We start from the raw sequence: 23,167 nt of genomic DNA on the forward strand, positions 1-23,167 counted from the left end.
GCCTCGTCCGCAACCCGCCGGCAACCGTCGACGCCTTCGTCAGCGAGGCTACAAACATCGAGCGCGCCCTCCAAGCGCGCGCTTCCCACTACCAGCGGCAGCCAAGCGTCACTGCAACCGCGCTGCTTAGCGGTGAAAACGTGCCTGGTACGGACATCCGCGAAATTATCCGGGAGGTTGTCCGGGAGGAACTACGAAGGTTGCTGCCAACCACCAGCCGTCCGCCAACCATTTCCATCGCCGAGGCTGTCCGAGAAGAGGTGCATCGCGCGCTCCAACCAGAGGTTCCCGTCACCAGGGTGGCACCGGAGGAACCGACGTTGAGCTACGCCGCCATGGCCCGACGACCGCCGCAAGCTTCCCGCCAAGCCACGGCGCCACCCCGAAGAGACGCCCCAACGCCGCAGTACCCCCGACGGCAGGAAGATCAGGCGCACGTTCCCCCAGAGCGACCTGCGCCGAGGAAGACATACGTCTGGAGGACGGCCGACCGACGCCCGCTGTGTTACCACTGCGGGGAAGCTGACCATGTGTACCGCCGATGCCCATACCGACGACTCGGGCTGCGCGGATTCCACCCAAGCGACCCGCGCCCCCGGTATGGTGAACGCCCTCGGGAGATCGACGAGTACCTGCGACGACCCCAGTCCCCCGAGCCTGCGTCACGCCGAGAGTTCCGGTCGCCGTCACCGCGACGTCCAGCTTCGCCGATGCACCGACCACGACGTGAAAGCCTGTCCCCCCTCGCTCCTCGCCGGGGAAACTAGGCGCGGCAACCCCTGGAGGTGGAGTCGCCGAAGACGACCGACGCCAAGATCCTCCACGAACGTCGGGGGGCCCCCACTCGAACGCTACCAGAGACCAAAACGACGCCGCTGCAGTGGTGTCCAATAACCTAAACGTCGTCATCGACGGCCACGAGGCATCTGCACTCGTGGACACCGGAGCAGACTACTCAGTCTTGAGTGGGAGGCTCTCCCGCCGCCTTCGAAAAGTCATGACGCCGTGGGAAGGACCCCAAATACGAACCGCCGGAGGACATCTCATCACACCAGTCGGGAGATGCACTGCTCGCGTCGAGATCCACGGTGAAACGTGCCCTGTCAAGTTCGTCGTTCTGCAAGACTGTTCGAGGGACGTTGTCCTCGGAATGGACTTTCTCTGCGAGTATGGCGCCGTCATCGACCTCGGAACAAACCGGCCGACGCTACGAAAACCTGCTCCACCAGCGGAGGAACCCGAAGCGACGTCACCCACGGTCCGAGTCCTCGCAAACCACGTAAACCTACCACCGCGGTCGAGTGTTTTCGTACTTGTCGGGATCGATGAAGCTTCCTTTGGCGAAGTTCTTCTCGAGGGAAGCCTCCAATTGCTCCTGGGAAGAGGCATAGGCGTCGCAAGGGGAGTAGCTGAACTTGAGGATGGGCGGACTGTAGCCCTCGTGACGAACTTCCGAAACGAAACGCAACACCTCACGAAAGGTGCAGCCGTGGGCCACGTCGAGAAACTCCGAAACCCCGCCGAAATCACTGCGATCACTGACGAATCCTCGCCGCCCCAGCAAGACAGTACGTCGCCAGCGCAGCTCGACATTGACCCTAAGCTTCCGGACCCTGAACGGCGTCAGCTGGTTAACCTCCTCGCCGAATACCGCGACTGCTTTGTGACGTCGTCGAAGGTGCGCCAGACCGCGGTTGCCAACCACCGCATCGTTACTGAGGACGACGCGCGCCCTGTGCATCGATCGCCGTACAGAGTCTCCGCTAAGGAAAGGGAGGTGATCCATCAGCAAGTTCAAGAGATGCTGAATGACGACATAATCCAACCTTCAAGCAGTCCATGGGCCTCTCCAGTCGTGCTGGTTAAGAAGAAGGACGGAACTCTTCGGTTCTGCGTGGACTACCGGCAGCTCAACACGGTTACGAAGAAAGACGTCTACCCACTCCCCCGCATCGACGACACTCTAGACCGGCTGCGCCACTCTCGATACTTTTCATCGATGGACCTGAAGAGCGGCTACTGGAAAATCGAGGTCGACGAACGGGACCGAGAGAAGACAGCCTTCGTCACGCCGGATGGACTGTACGAGTTCAAGGTGATGCCCTTCGGACTCTGCACAGCGCCAGCAACTTTCCAGCGTGTCATGGACACCGTACTGGCAGGGCTGAAGTGGCAGAGTTGTCTCGTCTACCTTGACGACGTCGTAGTATTTTCAGCTGACTTCGACGAGCACTTGAGACGACTCCGAGCTGTTCTTCAAGCCATTCAGACCGCCGGACTCACACTCAAGCCGTCAAAGTGCCGGTTCGCCTATGACGAACTGAAGTTCCTTGGCCACGTGGTTAGTAACGAAGGCGTCCGCCCAGACCCCGAGAAGACTCGCGCCGTCGCGGCATTTCCAGCGCCGACAGATAAGAAGGCCGTGCGAAGATTCCTTGGACTTTGTGCCTATTATCGACGCTTCGTTCGGGATTTCGCAAGGATTTCCGCACCACTTACGAATCTCACGAAGGACGCCAAGAAGTTCGAATGGGCCGAGGAGCAACAGCAGGCATTCGACGAACTGAAACGACGACTCCAGACTCCTCCTGTGCTTGGACATTTCGACCAGGATGCGGAAACAGAAATTCACACGGACGCAAGTAACGCGGGACTGGGCGCAGTACTAGTCCAAGTGCAAGAAGGCATCGAGCGAGTCATCGCCTACGCAAGTCGGACATTGTCCAAGGCGGCGAAAAATTACTCCACAACTGAGAAAGAATGCCTTGCGGTCGTCTGGGCAATAACAAGTTTCGTCCGTACTTGTACGGCAGCCCGTTCCGTGTAGTCACGGACCACCACTCGCTCTGCTGGCTTGCGAAGCTGAAGGACCCGTCAGGACGCCTCGCTCGATGGAGTCTTCGACTACAAGAGTTCAACATGACAGTGGTCTATAAGTCAGGCCGCAAGCACAGCGACGCCGACTGCCTGTCCAGAGCCCCCGTCGAAACCCCTTCCGGCTGCAGCGACGACAATGACGACGAGTGCTTTCTAGGAGCAGTGAACACCGACGATATGGCACGACGTCAACGGGACGATCCTGAGCTGCGCGCATTAATCGAGCACCTGGAAGGGGGCAGGAGTACCGTGCCACGTGTCTTCTCACGAGTACTGCCGACCTTCGCCATCCGACAAGGTGTACTCTACAAAGAGAACTTCGGCAACAACAACACACCTTGGTTGCTGGTAATCCCGAGTGACCTTCGAGAGGAGATCTTCCAAGCCTGCCACGACGATCCGACATCCGGACACCTTGGTTACAGCCGGACACTGGCCCGTATTCGTGAAAAGTATTACTGGCCGAAGTTCCCCAAGACCGTCCACCTATACACACGATCATGCCACGAGTGCCAGCGACGCAAGAAACCGCCGACGAGGCCGGCCGGACTTCTGCAGCCCATTTCTCCTCCAACTACACCCTTCCAGCAGATCGGAATGGATTTACTTGGTCCTTTTCCGCCTTCGACGTCGGGGAACCGCTGGATCATCGTCGCCACAGATTATCTCACGCGGTACGCCGAAACGAAAGCTCTTCCTTCAGGGACTGCTGTGGAAGTCGCCAAGTTTTTCATCGAGTCCATCGTCCTCCGGCACGGCGCTCCCGAGGTTCTGATTACAGATTGCGGATCTTCGTTCATGGCCCAGTTGACGCAAGAGATCCTTCGTCTCAGTGGCACCGGCCATCGTCGAACCACTGCATACCACCCGCAGACCAACGGACTGACCGAGCGACTCAACAAGACAATCGCCGATATGATCTCTATGTACGTCGACGTAGAGCACAAGACGTGGGACGAGGTGCTGCCCTACGTCACGTTCGCCTACAATACGGCGGTTCAAGAGACCACTGGATTCACCCCTTTCCAGCTGGTACATCGTCGGAAGGTAACGACCATGCTGGACGCCATGCTGCCCCATGAGCCATCTGACAACGAGAGCGACGACGCCCAGGCGGTTGCTCAACGCGCCGAAGAAGTTCGCCAGCTCGCCCGACTCCTGATTCAAGACCAGCAACGCGTCGACGCCGGCCGCTACAACCTTCGTCGCAGGGACGTCCACTTCCAGCCCGGAGATAGGGTGTGGGTATGGACGCCCATCCGTCGCCGCGGCCTCAGTGAGAAACTGCTGAAACGGTACTTTGGACCATACAAGGTACTTCGTCGCCTCGGCGAGCTGAACTACGAGGTGATGCCCGACGGAACACGAACATCGTCACGCCGCCCACCACGACCTGAGGTCGTCCACGTCGTGCGCCTGAAGCCGTACTACGCTCGATAGGACTGTGGACCTTTTGTGCTCCAAAAGACTCTTTCGTTTATTGTTCTTTTTTGTTTTGATTTGTTTTACACTGCATCGGGGCGATGCACTTTTAAAGGGGGGAGTGATGCCGCGCGCAAGGCTGAGAAAGCAACGCTCGGTCACGGTCCTCCAGAAAGTTCCCGTTTATTCATGTACCGCACGTAACTTCTATCATTTATCCCTGCTTTTGTTTTCTAGAAAGTGCGTGTTCATTCTCGCCCCGATCACGCGACGCTCGAACCGCTTTCGCCGAATCTTCGAGATAGCGGCGCACTCTAGATAAGAGGCCGCCCGCGACCTTGTCGAGTCAGTCTCGCTCCAGCGTTCGACTCTGCTGCCACGCCGACTTCGACGCCCGCGACGCTCTATTATTATCTTTTGTACTCTTTTATTTTTGGCACAAGTTCGCCACATTAAACGTTTATTTCTTCTTGTTTATTTCCTGTTTTCTTTTGGTCACCACCCGTGACAATATATGAAGTTTACACAAAGTATATTTAACATTTTTGATGCGAGAGCGTTACACTGCAAACACATTGTAAACACATAAAATAGCGCTTCAGGAGCTAGGCCCACGACCATTCACGGTGAGAGGTCCTTGGCCAATAAAACAATAGACCTATTGATAAATTACCCAAGATCGAGGAGAATGCTGGGAATGGTGGTGTACTCGCCGCACGTACTGGCGTCTCCAGCAGTCACTGTTCTAATGCAAAAACTTAAGTGAAATGACATCTTTTACGCTCGTTCGTCAAAGCCTTATTTTTGTTATTTGCTTCGAATCTCTTACAAAAAAAGAGCAAGTGCGTGCGGCGCCTAGACCTGCGTTCCCATAATTATCCATGATGCTTGTCTAAATTGGAAATTTCGCCTCCTGCATGACCGAGAAGATGCGCTTCTATGTTCATCTAGAGGATTTGCGTGCACTCTTGCCTCGAGCAAAACCAATAGGGAGGCCAGAGTGGCCTCGTCTAGTCGGCCTTGCCCTAGCTCTTTTCAAAGCGTTTCAGCTCAAATATACGCGGTGACGAGCATAGTGCATGGGGAACCGAGCGACGTATTGCAGATTCATTCACTTATTGCCTCTCGAGATAGCCATCTGTTTCGCCGACAGTCTGTCACCTGCTGCTTCCGCCGCCGGCGCTCGCTGCAGATTTCTCGGCGTGTTCTTCTTTTTCGTTTCCGGCACAATATCGCAGCCATTAAATCTTCAGTTTATTCCGTTTTCTTCTGCCTCATCGTCTGTCAATCTTTGCAATACGTCTATTGGTGGAATCATCAATGGACCTTTTCCGCATACCGACGGCACCAGGCGGTGGCTGCACGATCTAAACATCTAGGAAGTGACCTGCGCTACCAATCAATTATGGGAGCTACGCTAACAGGTTCTTTGCTCTCTGAGGTGGGGTGCGTGCGCGACGGCACGCGAGCCATGCGAGCGAAAAACAAGGTATCCTAGCGAGCAGCCATAAACAATGGCGACGGCGGTGGACGGGTGTGGTAGGAGGCAATCAGTCGCACAAGGCCGCATTCACACAGCGGTTTTTTTACCCCGTCCCGACGATAGAGCCGGGCGGCGTTTCCGCCGGGGGAGAGGGTTTTCAGACCGATTTGGGACCGAAATCGGGCTGCCGGAGCCAAAGTGAGACGAACGACGGTTTTCTACGTCCCCGGCGCAGACGGGTGACGGGGGACGCCGGCGCTCCGCCCCATTGAGGGACGGCCAATCACAAAATAGGAAACTTTCGCTCAATCTGGCGGATTCTCAAAAGTTGGATGATACAAAAATCGGGCCCGGCCGCGGGAGGCGGGCTCACCGTACTTTATAGGAAAGGCGGTGGAGGCTTGTAGAACTGGTAATTCCGGTGAAGCACAGGTTGCATAGCTGACGACTGCGGTGATTAGAGGTACAGCCGCCATTCTAGGTACTTTTTCCCTACAGAGTTTTCGACTGGTCGCGCAACCAACGCGACTTTAAAGAGTGGCATCCGTGGCGTCCACCCAAACGTCCCGTTTTTCTTTCCGTCCACTTTCTTTTTTTTTCTTTTTGTATAACACAATTATATATATGCTGCAATCACGTGTTCTACTCGCTGATCCACAGCCTCTTTCCCATTTTCCTCGATCAATCGTGACGACTTCCGTCGCTTGACATCGGGCGCTCGCGTGTGCGCAGAACGCGTCTCGGAAAAGGTCCATTGCCTTCGAAAAGCGCTCCAAAAGTACGCGGAAGACACTGAACTTCAAAGTGAATTTTAACCGCAGGTGTGTGTGCGTGTTTGTGTGTCTGTGTGAGAGGTGCTTCCGTGTGGGTGATTTTAATTTAATTTTAAATGTCTGTATTTTCTTTTACCTTTCCCTCTGCTGTAGCCTGTGAGAAAACAAAGTCCGGCTTATCTATTCATGTTTCAAATAAATAAATCAACCTGCATGCCGGCCTTCTGGGTAGGCGGCCGTAGGTCTCACCTTATCGCCTGCCATCAGTGCTGTAGGCGTTCGCGAAAAAAAGTAACAAAATACGTTATTTGTTATTTGCAAATAAAAGGAATGCGTTGCCAACCTACGTTACCTCAAAATAAAAGGAACACGTTATCGTTACCGTTAAAAATGACGTTACTTTTGCGTTACGTTTGTTTTATACATGAATTATAGGTATACGGGTAAATGTATCCTTAAGCGCCATATTTTAAGAAGCATGTTCATGCAGAAACTGAACATATTTTTTTTATTTTTTTTTTACGGTTTCACGTAAATACTCTCAAGAGGAAACGCAAAAAAAACGAAAAAGTTTTGAACGTTAACGTGGATTGGCGTCTTAAAGCACACCGAAAAAAATTTAAGTGTATTTTGTTTTATTGTGGAGAGGTACCGAGTAACGTAAATACGTTACCGTGACTTGAAATGAGTAACGTAAGTACGTTACCCGTTACTGTTGTGAAAAAGTAACGAATACGTTTCTGCGTTACCGGTAACGCCGTTACTGGTAACGCGCAACCGCCAATCCTGCCTGCCATGAAGAAGAGTTTTGGCGGTGCCAAAATAATCCGGTTGACGCACGCTGTCATCCTGGTCTTCCACTGCCTTTCGCTGTCATCCTTGCTTTCGCTGGCATTTTGGCACAAAGCAAAATAAATCAATTAGCACAGATCTGGCATATGCCTACGGGCAGTTCCCACTGGTGCTGCTCCAGGCAAGCGCGCACTTGTTTGTCAACAGCGTTTTGGTCTATTTCTGCGTAAGCATTTTTGGCCATATTTTAAGATCGAGAACTTAGCGAAAATAGATTATTGCGAAAATCAAGTGCTTTATTATAGGTTTATTTGCTCCTATACCTTTTTAGAGCGCGACATTTTTTTCGCGAACAAGCGATTGCCAGTTTTTCCAGTTTTTCTCTTTGAAACCAATTCAAGTTATTATTGCTAAGGAAAAAGCTCATTTATTTCTATAATGTAAGCGGTAAAATTTCGTGCTCGCTAATACTATTCAGAAGTAAAATGCGAAAATGCGCCGATGTCGTGTTCGCGCTAACAGCGTCGCGATGTGTACATCAAGGATTGCGTCCGGTTTAATCTAACAGGCACACAGCTGTTACTGAAGTTGTTGACTAGCTGAACGGCTCGAAACGAGGTCGGCAGATACGCGTTGACTAAACGTCAGTCCTGGACACACGGCTGTGCTGAACTCTTATCCAATCTCTGTCCGCTCTTGGTCGGGCTGTGGCGACGTCAACAGTCGAGTGCCTAGCTATTCTTTTTTACGTAGTGTTGGCAAAACAGAGGGCGACAAAAAGAAAGAATTCCACTGCGAGGATAGTTTCGCCAGCTTGTGTTGATAGAGGCGAACGTATAACATTTCTGCCTTCTTAAAGTATCGCGGAGAGTTCACTCAGGGGAGATATTTCCGGAAGGAACAACGTTTAGTCCAAAGAAATGTTTTGTAAGATTCATAGTTGCGCATTATCTTTAGCCAGAAAGCATTCATGTCGATTTGTCACTGGCGGACAGTGGAAACCTCAAGGTATCATGATGTCAAGGCAAAAAGAACTGCCCGTCTTGCCCGTGGTGCCGCTGCAAGACATGCTTCGCAGATACGTGGACTTCGTAGAGCCGTTCTTAGCGGCTGAAGAGTTGAAGAAATTTAGAGAGGTAAGGGATGATTTCAATTCTTTTCTTTGCTTTTAGTACGACTCACAATGGAAAGCGTCACTACTTTACCCCGTGAACATGAAGCGAGTGAAGTCAACAATGTTTTTTTGAATGGTCATGTTTTCATTTACATATTTTCGGCGGTAATAATTATTTCCGTACCACGCCTATAGGTCGTCCATGACCCGTAATCAATGGCCTATGCGCCCCGCCGAAATTCTAATTTGACACGCCGGGACGCGTTGTGGCATTTCGTAGATAGCTGAAGAACTACAACTTCGGTTTCGATTACGTTGCGTGCTTTCTCTCAAGCTAGTGAGTTATCAGAAATCAATCTCTGCACCTTGTGACATTAGTTGAGCATGGCATATTACTGACATTGGGGACCGCTACAAAACCAGCCTCAATGGCACAATTTAACAGCTTTTGCTGATTATTTTCTGCATGACAGCAGCGACGAGGAATGTGGATGATGTTGGATCTTTTGATTTGAGCTCCCGCGGCAACATTTCTGGTCCCATTAGCGCAGTACCGAGAGGTGACCGTTTGAGAACGTGATTCTAGCTTTTTAAGCTGCACTGAGCCGGGGCGCATTTTATATGTACCGCAAGCCATAAAAACGTCAACAGATAAAAACTTAAATCAGTGCTGCAACAAACCGACCAAATAATGGTGTCAGCTAGAGTTCTGTAAACTAAGAATCCGTTAGTGGTGTGCATGGAGCCAAAAACAAAAATTATTACGCAGTATTAAAGACAGGAATCTCATTAGTTTTTCAAGTAATAAAAGTACACGTATCCTTTACTATATTCCCTTCTCCCTCGCAATAGCGTCCTTTGCATCCACAACCTTCGTAGCGAGAAGTCATCGGTCTCACGAAGCTGGTAGATTTAGATATTCACTTCGTAATCCAGCTCATCAGATTCAATGCGGCGAGAAACTGGAAGAGAGGAGAAGAGGAACGTCAGAACGCCGACCTCTGGTTTTAAGGATGAGTGGGTAGACGTAGAACGTAGAGCCAACCTTTATCTCAACCGTAATCGTCGAACGATAGCAACTCTATACTTACAAAGCCTGGCAGTTTGTCGACGGAGCCATAGAGTGCACGCTCGCAGATTTGGAGCGCGATGATAGTGGTAGCATAGGGCATCAAAAAGCCATTTCTCGGGAAACGTGGACGTGAGCGCACAGCTTTTGCTGCGGCTAGCACCCGAAGCACACTTGTTTGCTCGGGAGAAGTGTGTTTCGGCGACTCGCCGCAGCGGGACACCAGTAACCTGGCTCTCCTCTCATTCGTTGTCTGCCGCTCCACCTTTTTCATTTCGGCGGCCGCGTTTCGTAGGGATCTGCCAGGCTTTGTCAGTATATAGAAGGCTATGCTCAAACGCGTTTTGACTGTAAAAGCCAAACGCCTATAGCGATAGCGTTTCGCGCTCTAATGTGCTCGACAACTCCAGTGGAGGCAAAGGCAGCTAGACTTGCGTGTACCCACTCAGCGTTTCAACCAGAGCTGGGCATTCTGACGTCCTACTTCTCTCCCCTTCTCCCCCAGTTTCTGCCCGAATAACGGACAGCGAGAATGACCCTTTTTCAAACCAGCAGATTTGGATGCCGCTTAGGAGGAGTCGAGTGATCTGAAAAGCGCTCCTTACCTCTTTAGGTAACGGTCAATTTCTCTTCCTCTGAAGCAATCGAGAAATCTAATGAAATACGTGTTAAGCAACAGTACTAGGAATAGTAATCGATTACTTTTTGCGAGCAATGTGCACATCAATGATTCGTACTCAGGTTGAGTCTAACCTGAAAGAGCGCTTAAAAATAAAACTGAAATGGTTCATATTTAAATTAAAAAAGAAAACACTTTTGTAAATTGTCCTTGTTTTGCCTCCGGAATCAAAATAATATTACAGATTGATCCATCAAGTAGCCCAAACACCGCGTTTTAAGTAGCGCTGTGGACCCTCCTTTCCAACGGGCTCGGTGGCAGGAGGGAATAATGACGTAATATACAGAAATCTCAACATTCCTGTGCCTTCTGCAAGCCTTTCCCGGGCAGTCCAAAAGGCTGCAAGTGTTTCCTCGTAAGCCCCGCGCGTGAGGCAGTTAAACCGTTGAGGAATAAAATCACAGCCATTGCTTGGATTTTCGGTTTTTCTAGTGTCTAATGGTACGTTCCGGTCAAATGCTTGTGATATTCAAATTCACTGGACGAAAATACTCTATAATTCACCCCTAACTCGTTTTTTCCTTCAAAAACATATGCTGTTTTTTTATGTTTTTGACCTTGTGAACATTTTTTTCTTACGCGCCAAAATTGACCCAGACTGCGTGAGGTTTGAAACGGTTGCCGTAATGTTTTTCCCCGTTCAGTTCCGGCTTAATTGAAAAAAAACGCAGCGACGATTCCGCTACGGTTAAGTCCCAGTTCCGCTAAAATTAATGGTTGGATTCCGATTTTCAGTTCGATTGGTCTCCGGTTTGATACCCTGGCCACATCCTGCTCTACGTCATGAGCACGCACCAATCATTTGCCCGAGGACGGAAACGAAAAAGAACTTCCTCACCAAAAAAACAAAACAACAAAAACATTTAAAATGAGAATGAAAGTAGAAGAAAAAGTCCGCTCACGTTCCAGCAAATGATGTGCGTAGCAGCATCTGTTTCCGGTGTTGACAGCTTTTTGGTTACACTTGAATATTTCTAACGGTAACGCTTTACGTTAACGGCGTTTCCGGTAATGCGTTACATTTTATGCAACGTTATTAAATGCTCGTTACGTTTTAAAACTGTAAAGCATGAGGAATTACGTTACTCACTTCTAGTTATATGCAACGCAGCTACGTTATTCTTTTGGTCTCCTCCCCAATACTTCGGGACGATTACACTTCACACTTTTCGTGTTTCAACGAGCAAGTCACGGGAATTTTGGTACTTATCTTACGTACTATTACATCTTGCCTCTATTTTATTTGAGAAATCCCTTCTAGTTTAGGAAAAATGCCAAACTACACACACCTTTATCTCAATGTCGAAAAACACCATCGCCGTCAATCCCAGGCAGGAGGAATATACGTAAAAAAGGGGCATAAATGAAGTGCGTTACTTTTATCGGTAAAGGTAACGGAAACGCGGTCGTTTTCATTTTGAGGTAAGGTTGGTCGGTAACGCGTTTATTTCCTTTTTCAGTACCGAGCAACGTATTTCGTTATGTTCTTCCGTGGCGCCTACAACACTGGCCTTTGGTGACACGAAGAATGCCTTTCCGAAGCTAGCGCAGCATTGCTCCCCTGCGATTTACCAGGTGGTGTACAAGAAGCGCCTGTTCGGAGGCGGATAATGGGCGTCGAGATCGAGACAGCGACGGGTGCCCTGCCCTACCCAGGGCCAACAGCGTTCTGACGAAAGTTTTAGCTGTAGTCAAGGAAACGAAGTGATGACCAGAGGACACAGCTTTCAATGAACAGATGAAGTTGTTCTGAGTACGATTACCTTTGCTCAGAGCTTATGACGGATGGCGCGTATCTGGGGAGCAGGCAGATTGCACGAGTGTCTTCTCATCAATGTCCTAAAGCCCCTACACTTCGTTTCAGCTCACTTCGAACGCAACAGGCGCTACGAGCATCTGCCTCAAATCTAGCTATATCAAAAGCGAATGTCAGGGGGCCTTCCCTGCACATGAATGGTTTATCGATGATAGATTATGTAGATAAATATTCCGAATACCATGTTGGTGCGCTTTTGAAGTTGTATAATTGGTTTCGTCAGCACGTGCGTCGGCTGCTTTCGAATTCAAGACCACAGGAAGTATGAAGTTGATTGTTTCGTGCCTCGGAGCTGGGGAAAGGGAATAGGCCCAAGAAAGTTTACACGGAGAATGAACAAAAAAATATATTTTTTTTTTGGCGTCGTCTATTGTCCTTTTTTACCCGCCACACAAACAGAGAACCTCTAAGAGCAATGAGAGCGCGCCAATGTCGTTTCCTCAACATATGCGTTATTGTGAAACAAATCAATTATTTGCGGAACACAATCAAAACGTCATAATGCTCTTGGCAGGTTATTCACGACTTTGGCAAGCCTGGTGGCGACGGAGAAATTCTGCACAAGCTACTTGTAGATCGAGCTTCATGTTTTCAAAACTGGGTGAGCATTGCCACTTTCCACGGCGGTTTTCCTAATTAGTTTTAAATTTACATGTTAAAAGGTAAGAACGCTGGTGACTGACTAACGAAACATTTTAAAGTTTTCAGAAAGGTTTGACGAAATATTCACCAAATCTAGACTTCCTATGTCCAGCACTGCAGTGGGAGTGTGCCTTCCGAGGCACAAATTTACAACGAAGAAAGATCAACTCAGGTATCTTTAAACATTTATAATACACGCATTACTCCCCGGCATGTTTAACCTTCAGAATGACAATATGCGGGACGTGCTTGCAGGCAGGCAGCCGCACTCGCCGCAGGAGCGCTGGATTTCAAGCATTTAATTGAAAGGTGAGATTGCATGGAAAGTTCGCGGCATCTACCAGGCGCTGCACCAGCTCTCCGAATCGGCCAGAGTTTCATGACATACTCTCAGAAGGTATTGGGCGCGATGAAGGCGTCAGCGTAGGGCAGATACTTGGATTCAATAACGCGCTTCTTGCGTAAAAAATGGCGACCACAAATGTTTCTTGATGGGGTTTTAAGACAAGTGCTTAAAATGGATATTTCATTCTCCACAATTTATTACATTTCCAAACAGGCAACTTCTCCCGCCTGAAGTCCGCGGAACAATGCCTTTGGACATGTCGCAGTACCAGAAACTTTTCAGTCTTTACCACATGCCTTCAACAGGCTGCGATATAATGACTTCCAATACGCCCAGCCAGAAATCTGGGGAACACGTGCTGGTCATCCACAACTGCCAGGTACGTCACCGCCGGACTTCATTTGGGTGCGCAGGATGCCAGCTCTGTGCACGAGACTATCCTGGGGAGCATCAAAAGAACAAAAGCGCTCTGTCAATCACGAGGCGCCAGTCTAAGGAGGCAAATAATTCAAGTGTTCAATAGATGGGTAATATTACACTGGCGCTTTAACTACCTTGTTAACACTATTACTTAGCGGGGACATAGTGAACCAGGTGGGAGGGTATCACTTTCCTAAAATCACTGTGAAACGTTTTTTTAATTGTTTTGCTCCTTTGTAACGACTAGTTTTGAGGATGCAAAAACATCACGCAAATCATGGTGCCGTATGTATTGTTCGGTGTCATTGGCGTAGGGTTCTTGGGCGACCATATATTTTTATTGAGCGCAAGTCGAAGAATGTGGCTGTTAGGCGTCAATAATATATATTGTTCAGACCTTAAAATTAATACTGAAAGCACCACTAAATTTTTTTTGTGCACAAAGTAGACACAATTAAGAGCAGCTAGAATGCCCAAAGCCTCTGAACCACCTCATCTACCTCCATGTAAGGGCGCCACAAGTAGATGGCACGAACGCATCATTTAAGCCCGCGCCAAACGAAGAGTGTCCTTCGACCCATTGACGGAACACGAGGCCCAACCAAATGCTGATGCAACACACCTCCAAAATTTGAGTCTGAGCTCAATCTCAATGGAATGAAGTCGGAGTCTAGTGGACGTCCTTTGATTATTCTTGCTGGTGTTATATCAGCCCGTTGTACCCGCAAGTTCACCCCGTTGCTGAGATGTATACGTGAACAAGTCTGTTGCAACTACCTAAAAAAATGTTTTCTCGATTATTTTCTTCTTCTCAATAATTGCTGAAAGCTTAAAACTGCATGGGCATGATCTTCCAGCATCTTAGAACATGGTTGAAGAGTCGACATAGTTGTGTTCTCAGAAAGCACTGTAACAAGCCTCTAAAATAATGCAGAGCGTTACTACTTCCCTTGTTCAGGTGTTGAATTAAGATATTTACACATCTATATCCTAGATTTGCTTTATGTCATTTCATTAAGGCATAGAAGTTTTAAGCGCCAAAAATATTGGTGCTTTCTTGGTCAAACTTTTATGAACTACTTCACACAACGGATGTGACAACCATCTCGATGCGACAACCATCATAACATAGAACCTAAATTCATCACTAAAATAAATGGCTAATGTCACGTGGCCCTTACGCTGTGGCTCTTGAGCTCTCAGTAGATTATACGATCTTCGCAATGCCTTCAAAGTTTCGTAAATGTGCAACGTGTCGCACGTCATGTACGCTTTTTCGTATTTTGCACATTCCGTCCAGTGCTCAAAGCCTAATTTCACTGCCCAAGTTATTAGCCGATAGGTAGACATTTCACCCATCCAGGCACTTGGATGACTGTTTTTCAGCTGCGGAAGAAGTTTCTACAGAACCGCAGTCTACGTGTTTGTGCTAACTGTATGGCAACCTCTATATATCATGTACGTGAAAAAGAAAAAAACAACTAAACCAAGGTTTTTCGCCCGCATAGATAAACTGCCTCCTGCAAAACGCTGGAACTCCGTGGGAATGGGACACTAGCGTTGGTGATAGAATGTACAAGTTTTAAAACTGGACGTTACCAGGACACAAGATAAAATCAAAGATATGCATGTGTACTGGTTGACGTACACCTATACTAAAAAATGTGACTACCCGGGATAGTCAAAATGGCCTTTCAGAGGCTGACTATGCCCATCGCCTATCGTCTAGCTTTTGGTCAAAGTGAGCACCCAAGCCCCTGGGGTTAATCACTTCTCTGCACGTGATAACGCGGCGTGGTCACTTTCGAAGGAGATATTCATGTGCAGGCAGTCGTACGAAGATATCACTAGGTTGCGTAACCACAAAAAGACTCTAAAGTCTAGAGTCTTCTTTTGTAGCTTTCATAATCGTTAAAGATCCGCCAAAATCACATAAGCTGTGCAATTTAGGTAGGCTGGTCGAAAAAAAACAAGCATTGCACAAAGATTGCGAGCCGCAAACCTATTTGCCACGTACGTTTGCTTGTACGTTAGGCTAGGTGTTTGCGTGCGTAATTGCAAAATGACGTAAAGCTGTTTTTTCTCACGAATTTTGTTGCGCAGCTCTTTTTACATAAAAATATTCAGGCAGAACCAACTATATTCTTGTCTAATCAGGCGATTAGCTGATGACAAAATTGAATGAGCATTTCCCTACGAAAATGTCATATATGGCCCTGATATATTTTATATCTGGACATGTATTATAATATAATGAGTCAAATATGGGCATATACCGGCATTTATGGGAGCAAACACGGCCAGATATTGCCATATAAGTGGGCCAATACTGCCATATATGGCCATATGAGTGCGTAAATATGGCCATACATCGCCACGTATAATGATATACACGTGCAAATATGGCCATGTATCGCTGTATAAAAGGTCAAATACTATATGTGGCCCGTTCACGACATATATGGGTAACCATATACTTCCTGATAATGATATATGGGCACGTTTCGGTCGTGCAAGCAAAAAGTCGTATGAACTCGCGAAGACACTAGTTAATTTACCTATATTGCCTGACTCTCAGGTAACTGGTTAACTATTGTTAACATCCTTAAACTTAATGTATTGCAGACATTTGGACCAATTCATCAATTACACATTTTGAAGGATGAAAGACAAACAAAATTTGGTTGTATATTTGACGCGTGTCAATATGACGAAGTGTAAAGATCGGAAAGCGAGTTCATCAAGTAATGGATTTTAGATCGCAGCTCTTAGGCGCCCGTTTCCGCGTTAAGCGGTGTCGGTATCGGCATCGGTGTAACCGCCCCGTTAAATTTAGCGGAAATTGATTCTGTCTATGTCAAGTCACGTCAATTTTCTCGCTAAATCTAGCGGTGAAACTAATTTTGTTCATGTTGCCCCGGTAAAGTTAGCGGGTAAACACGAAGCGCTAGTTTACTGAAGATGCAAGAGGCTACTCCGTCGTCCCGAATACTTTTCCCTTCGAACGGCTGCGAAGCCGTTGCGCAAGGTGTACTCTACGCAGCATCTTTCAAAAGCCGTTTGCGCAGCATCCCAACCTTCCCTTTGCGAGCGTCGGCGATTCATCGTGTGTTGAAAGTCGGAAGATGGGCTGTCCATGGTGTCTCTTATGTGTAACTCTTTCGTAAAAAAGACTGAAGTTTAAAAACCCGAATTTAACAGTGTACACATAGAAACACATTGAGTGCGCTGGCGAGCTGGTGGAAGGTGATCTTGATGTAGAATACCCCAGACTGTGGTAAAAGCTGGGAAACTTGGTCGGAAAAAAGACAGGGGAAAGGAACGTCTCAAACTCAGCTACTTTTTTACAGTGGTAAGTGAACGTGCAACGAGTCATTTTGTGGACAGGGGTTCAGTTGAAGGACATATTAGCTCTCGTTTAGATAAAGCACAGGCCTTTCAGACTCCGGCTGGAAAGGAAGTGGGTCGGTACGTTTGTTTTGTTCAAGGTCCCGAGTTTTCAGTATGGGATTGAGGTAAGCGTTTACGGTTCAGTTCAAGACCAGTGTGGGTAGGATAGTATAACAAAGATTAAATTTGTGATGATGGTGGTCAGCGATTAGGTTCTTGATATAAAAGGCTTTGAGGAAATACGAATGCAGTAGCTGAGTTTGAGACGTTTTTTTCCCCGTCTTCTTTCTTCGACCAAGTTTCCCAGCTTTTACCACAGTCTCGGGGATTCCACATGATGACCATTGTACACATAATTTTAAATTTATAGGTAAAAAAGAACATATATATTTATTGATTTAATTATATCTGGACATCGTGCGAGAAAAAAAGACGCGCTTAGTTTTTTATTTAAAATTGTAATGTGTGTTATACGGCGTAAAACATTGTATCTTTAAACTTGCATTGTTTTGGGTCACTTTTGGGCTCGACAGCATCTTGGGAAGTTCAAAGGCCAATCGTGTCTTCGGTTAGGGTCACGTGACGACAGTCTAGACGCTGGTAATAAGGCAGAACACGGCACCTGCCCGAAGCCCCAGGCCACACATTGTATCACTGTACTATCAGCCTTGGGTATAAGTGATAAATCCTCTCGTTGTGGTCATTGTTGGGATGCCCCAAAAAATAACCCTTTCGTGTGTGCACTCCAGTTTTGGACTTTTGTTTTCTACTTGTCTCGATCTCCCTAAACTAAAAGAGTGGCTGAAGGTGAACACTTGCCGATCCAATCCGTCGTAGACTTTATCGCTTGAATTCCCTCTCTGCGCGCGCGAAATGGTGGAAGCGTGATCGCGTCGTGTGCGGATGACGCATTAGCCATTGGCATTGTGCAATTTCCGAATGCCTGTTTGCCGAACTAGTATGGCGTGACATGGCTGCTGTGGGTTCTGCTTCTGCACTAAATGGTATCTCGTTCGAAAAGTGCTAGCCGTGTATCGGCAACAAGCGATTTCTTCAAAGAAGCCCAAGACGTTTTTGTGATCTGTTTAGTGTTCGGGTCCACAAATGACAGCGTGTGCTACATCGTGTTGAATCTTCACGGACACCGTCCTTCTCGTTTCTGTGTTTGAGGGGCTGTTCTTCCATGCCCGTGTCGACATATATCTCGGATTACACCTTTCAAATCCGGTATCATCAATGGAAGTGCTCTGCAAAGTACTTCGCGACAAATGATCATTTTTCTACAGGTACTCTTCCAGATCACCTCTAGAATTAGGCCGTGTCTATCTCCTGGCAGCCGGGCAAATAATTGTTTTTTTAATTCTACGAGCAGTAACCTGCCATAGGCCGTCCGATGTCATGTCACGACTGAGGGTAAAATACTGAATTGTTTATTCTCCCTACGTTTCGTGATAACACGTTCCACGGCCACCTTTTCGTGCATACACGTTTCATAGAGACACGTTTCGTCCTCAAACTCTACGCGAATGTCGATAATCCTGCTTTCCTTGGGAACCCAGTTGAGCGAAATCAGGCGTGGCGTAAAGCAGTCCATGTAAAAGTTAATAAAAGTTGGTACATGCTCAATATCCAATTCGCATTTTTGTTATTCAGGTGAGAAATCACTTCTGGTAAATATTTGTAGAAAACAACAATATATAAAGGTTTCCTTATTTGATTGGGACATATAGGGCTGCATATAGGAGGCAGATACGTGTTGTTGCGAAAGGCCCCAGGAGACGACCTTGCCCTACCAAACCGACCGGCACGGGTGATCGCCCTGGAGCATCGTCGCCAGGTGGCTACGGTCAGCTGTACCCGGAGACAAAGCGAGAGGTGCCTTGGAGCCGTGAACGAACCTTGGTACACGGGGACGACGTGACCTTCTCCAAAGGATCATCGGGTTGACCCACGCCAGTGTCATCAGGCCGTCTTTGCCGTCCGGCCCCTCTCCTTCCTTCTTCTGTCTAACCTCGACGCACGTCGACCCGACAGCCTTGGGACGTCCTTGACAAAGCAGGGGCTTTACTCAATATCCCCAGCTTAGATCGCTCATGGGATTATCCCCTAGCACACGGAAGCCAGGACGCCTGCAATTATGGATGTCTTCCGCCTTCCTCGACTTCGATAGCACCACTGTGCGCTCACATTAACCGGCGACACCGCGGCCAAGGATGTCTGGCCCTTCCTGTGTGTGCCGCGTGCGGCCGTGTGAGAGAGAGGGGAAGGGCATCCCTGAATGTTAGGGACACTGGCCCCACAGTCTTGGTGAAGGCCTGAACCCTGGGAACTCCCTACTAGGGGTGTTGGGAAAAGTGACGTTGTAAAAGCAGCAGCAGGCGGCTGCTACCTTGTGCTCTCGACAGTGTTTTCAAGTGTTCTTTCGCCAAATGATGTAACGTGTCCATATCTGTATATAAAGAGTTATATACGAGAAACCCCTCCTGCTCCATGGTCCTTCCCGAGTCCGGCCTGCACAAGAGTTCCTGCCCTGGCTCGGCTCGGTGCCATACCCAAAGCGCCCGGACAACCACGCGGTCCCAACCACTGGATGGTAGCGGTGGGATCGACTTCGCCTGACCGTGACTTCTGGTATGGGTGAGTGCCTGGCCCTTTCTTTCTCAATCTGCCAGACCCATTAGCTCTAAGTTTTGCGTGTGGGGGTTGCAGATAGTCGTTGTCAGAAGGACCTTGTGACCGTTCTGACGCGAGCATTTTGTAAGATAGAGGGCCAACACAAGCTAGATCATGAGCCTAGAGGCATTCCGCTTGAACGAGTTGCTACAAGTCTACCGAATTGGGTATCGATTTGGGGCAGATAAAAAGAAAGCCGCACATTATAGAATTCCTTCAGGCCGAAGACGTCAGCGTTGAGGAGTTCACTGAGGCTCTGGAGGGGGTTCACGGAAGGGAACGGGAGGTGCGCTGGAGCAAAAAACAGGCCGAAGAAGAGGAACGCAAAAAGCGGGCCGCCGAGAAGGCTCCCGACACAGCGAGATGGGAGCTCCCGAAGCGCGAGTATACGCGCGAAATGGATCGGCTCGAGTACGTGTTCGAGCAGCTCGAGCTCGTGAAGAAAACGCGGGAGTTGGAGTGTATTCGTCGGGCGACCACTGGCGTTGAATGGGTGACAAAAAAGGCGTGTCAGGGAAAAGAGAAAGTGGGAGCTGGGGACACAGAGATGACCGAAAACCAGCGTCTTTCTCCCGACACGACTGTCGCCGTGCTTCGCAAGCCCGACCCAAACTCGCCGCGGCGGGACGGTGAAAGTGACGAGGAGGCAGCAACAGAATTGGTACTTCGGGAAAAGAAGAAAACGGAAGCTGGGGACGCCGAGGTAACCGGAGACCAGCGTGTTTCTTCCGACGCGACCGAAGCTGTTCCACGCAAGAGCGGCGCAGTTACGCACGAAACCGACCCCGAGCTGCGGAAGAGAGAAGAGAAGGATCTTCGGGGCGTCTGGCGAACGACTTCCTGGATGACGAAGGCGACGCCAAGACAGAGACAACGCCGGGGAGGTCCACCCAGCTGATGGAAAGCAGTGCCGAGAGGCAGGAGATAGCGGTTCAACAATCAAGTCAGGATCCTGACCGCTTTGATCGGCACCCGTTTGGCTTTGGGAACAACCCCACAGCGCCGTCGCAGAAGTCCACGTGGCTCACCAGGAGGGAGGTGATTGGGATTTCCTTCGACGAGATTAACCGCGCATGCATGGTGCGGTTGCGGAGGCCGGGCTCCAGACCATTCAAGGAGTCCAGGTGCCAGGAGAACATCGGCGAGCACGCGTTCGGCAGAAAGTCAACATCGAGGTTGGAGGACGGGAGACCCCAAAGACGGCCACCCCGGGGGCCCTGCAACCGGCGGCGGGGTCGCGAACAAGGGACCCACCGGGGATACGATGGAGCCCGGGCGGTACAAAGCAAATCCGACGCAAGTGCGCCTGACGACGTTGTCGTGCTCGCAGCATGGTGGATCTGAGACCAAGAACTCCGATGCCGTTATGAGCAAACGACCGAGACCGAAAAGGAAGAGGCAGCGCCGGATCAGCGTAGTATGTTCTGGCAGAAACGCTTGCTGCAAAGAGCGTTAATGCAAGCGCGACAAGCGCCACTTCAGGAGAAACGGTCCTTGAGGCTGAGAGGGGGAAAACTCTACGACCCCCATCCCAACCAGCCACGAACCCAAAGCTCAAGTGCGAGCAAGGAGCATGGAGGAGACAACAACGAGCCCGGAACTACTCAGCGAGGTTCGAGACGGAGTCACAGCTCATTGCCTGTGGTTCATCACGTCGGACTTGGAGACCAAGAAAGATCTTCGGGACTGCAACTTCGTGCCTGCAGTCAAGTCCAAGGAGAAAAACTTGAACAGTCCGAGTGAAACCAAGAACATACTAGGCGTGGGTTAGATGCAAAGAAGGACTTTCGAGGGAAAAGGGAAGGCTAAACTTTTTTTTTTTTGTGTGTGTAATTGAGTCGACTAGGTAATTCGGCAAGGTTATTAGCTTTTTTTTTCGGGAGTTCGAGTTTTGCGTTTCGTTCGGCTTTAGCTTGTTGTATTGGCGGTAAAGTTCCTTTAAAACGGTTTTCTGCTCGGTAGAGTTTGCATCATGGAGGACGTGCTCGAATTTAATAGGGATATGCCCTATGTGAGTTACGTTACGATTTGTAATGTTTTTTTGTTTTTTTTTCACGGGATCCTCTTTTATTTTGGGTTGAGCGTTGGAGATTGTCACGATCTTTCTCGAACGTGGACGAAGGGGGCCGAAGCACCCGCCGAGAAGAGACGACACGCAGCCTGGTTGTGAGGGTGGACGATGTCTGGCCGGAGTACGTGCGCTCAACGGCGTTTATTGGTGTGATGAACAATGTTGCCCGCCGAGCCAGGCGGCCGCAGACGGGCGGACTGGAGGGGGGCGCCACTAACTTGTCACACTCCTCCCCCCCAGTTTGTTTGTTATAAAACAAAACTAAACACAATGCGCACGGCCGACACCATCTCGGTGTCTGGTCATGCGAAGTCCCGGCCTGTCGACGATGAAGGTCACCCCGGCGAGTAGCGGTCAGGTGGCCTCCGCTGCCGTGCACTCCGCCTGGGCACTGGTGTCGACGGGCCAGGTGTGGCAACGCCGAGCGCTGCCTGTCCCGGTCGCGCTCCACCCGGTGGAGCTGCAGGGACCAGATTTTGGAGTGGCACCGGTCCAACTGGTGCCGCAGGACTAGAGACTCTTGTTGCCTCCGTGGTGGGTGGCGCTCCGCTGGCCACGACTGGTGCTGTTGGGCCCCCTGCAGGCTGGTCCTCGAAGCGACGGCCGAGGGTGGAAGCCAGGTCCCGAGGCGAGGCCTGACATGGTCGGCGTGCCGGTGCCAGGTGGTCCCGTCGGGCATGCGGACGAGCAGCGACGAGGCACTCGCTGGTGAAACCACACGCCCGGCAGACCAGGGTGGGCCAGGACGGAAGTTCCTGGCGTACACCGACGCTCCCGGCTCCGGCAAAGGCCCGGGACGGCACCCTCGGTCAGCAGCCAGCTTCTGCTTCAGCTGCTTCAGGAGCGCCGTGGACCGGAGGTCTGGATGCAAGACGTCCAGGGGTGTCTTGACCATCCGGCCCAGCAGAAGCTCGCAGGGGGCACGGCCAGTGACCTCGTGGGGTGCGGTCCGGTACTGGAACAGTACCCGGGCCACCTGCGTTCGGAAATCCCCGGGCTGGCTCTTCTTGAGCTTGTCCTTGATGGTCTGGACCACCCGTTCAGCTGCACCATTGGAAGCGGGGTGGTACGGCGGAACCAGCATCCGGCGGATCCCATTCCTCTGCAGCCAGTCGAGGTACTCGGCGCTAGCGAAAGCGGGACCATTGTCGGACACAATGATGTCCGGCAATCCCTGCGCCGCGAAGACCTGCCGCAGAGCCGCAATGGTCGCGCTTGCCGATGGACTGGTGACTGGCAGTGCCTCCACCCACTTGGAGAAGGCGTCCACTACCACCAGGAAGTAGTGGCCCTTGAAGGGTCCCGCATAGTCCACGTGCAAGCGGGACCACGGCCTCTGTGGAACGGCCAGGGGGTGATCTCCACGTGGCGCGAGGCTCGCTGGTTCTCCTGGCAGACCTGGCAGCCTTGCACCTGGTGCACGATGTCCTGGTCCAGGCCAGGCCACCAAACGTGCGACCGTGCCACCATCTTGGTCTTTTCGATGCCAGGGTGCCCCGCGTGCAGCAACTGCAGCACCTTGGCCCGCAGACTTTGTGGAATCACCACCCTGGAACCCCACAGGAGGCAGCCCTGCTCCAAGCTCAGCTCGTCGTCCTCG

At 50.1% G+C, this 23,167-nt stretch overlaps 1 protein-coding gene across 1 annotated transcript in view; it reads left to right on the forward strand.

Moving 5' to 3' along the window:
- The first annotated feature begins 21,069 nt into the window (after nt 1–21,069).
- LOC120846209 (choline O-acetyltransferase-like) overlaps nt 21,070–23,167 on the forward strand; it is a 40,929-nt gene continuing 38,831 nt past the window's right edge. The window contains exon 1 of the mRNA XM_040503672.1: nt 21,070–21,258. Within this exon, the coding sequence (XP_040359606.1) occupies nt 21,070–21,258 (189 nt within the window). The remainder of the gene's footprint in view (nt 21,259–23,167) is intronic.

The sequence above is a fragment of the Ixodes scapularis genome, unplaced genomic scaffold (genome assembly GCF_016920785.2).
Source record: "Ixodes scapularis isolate PalLabHiFi unplaced genomic scaffold, ASM1692078v2 PGA_scaffold4__175_contigs__length_147842914, whole genome shotgun sequence".
Taxonomy (NCBI): domain Eukaryota; kingdom Metazoa; phylum Arthropoda; class Arachnida; order Ixodida; family Ixodidae; genus Ixodes; species Ixodes scapularis.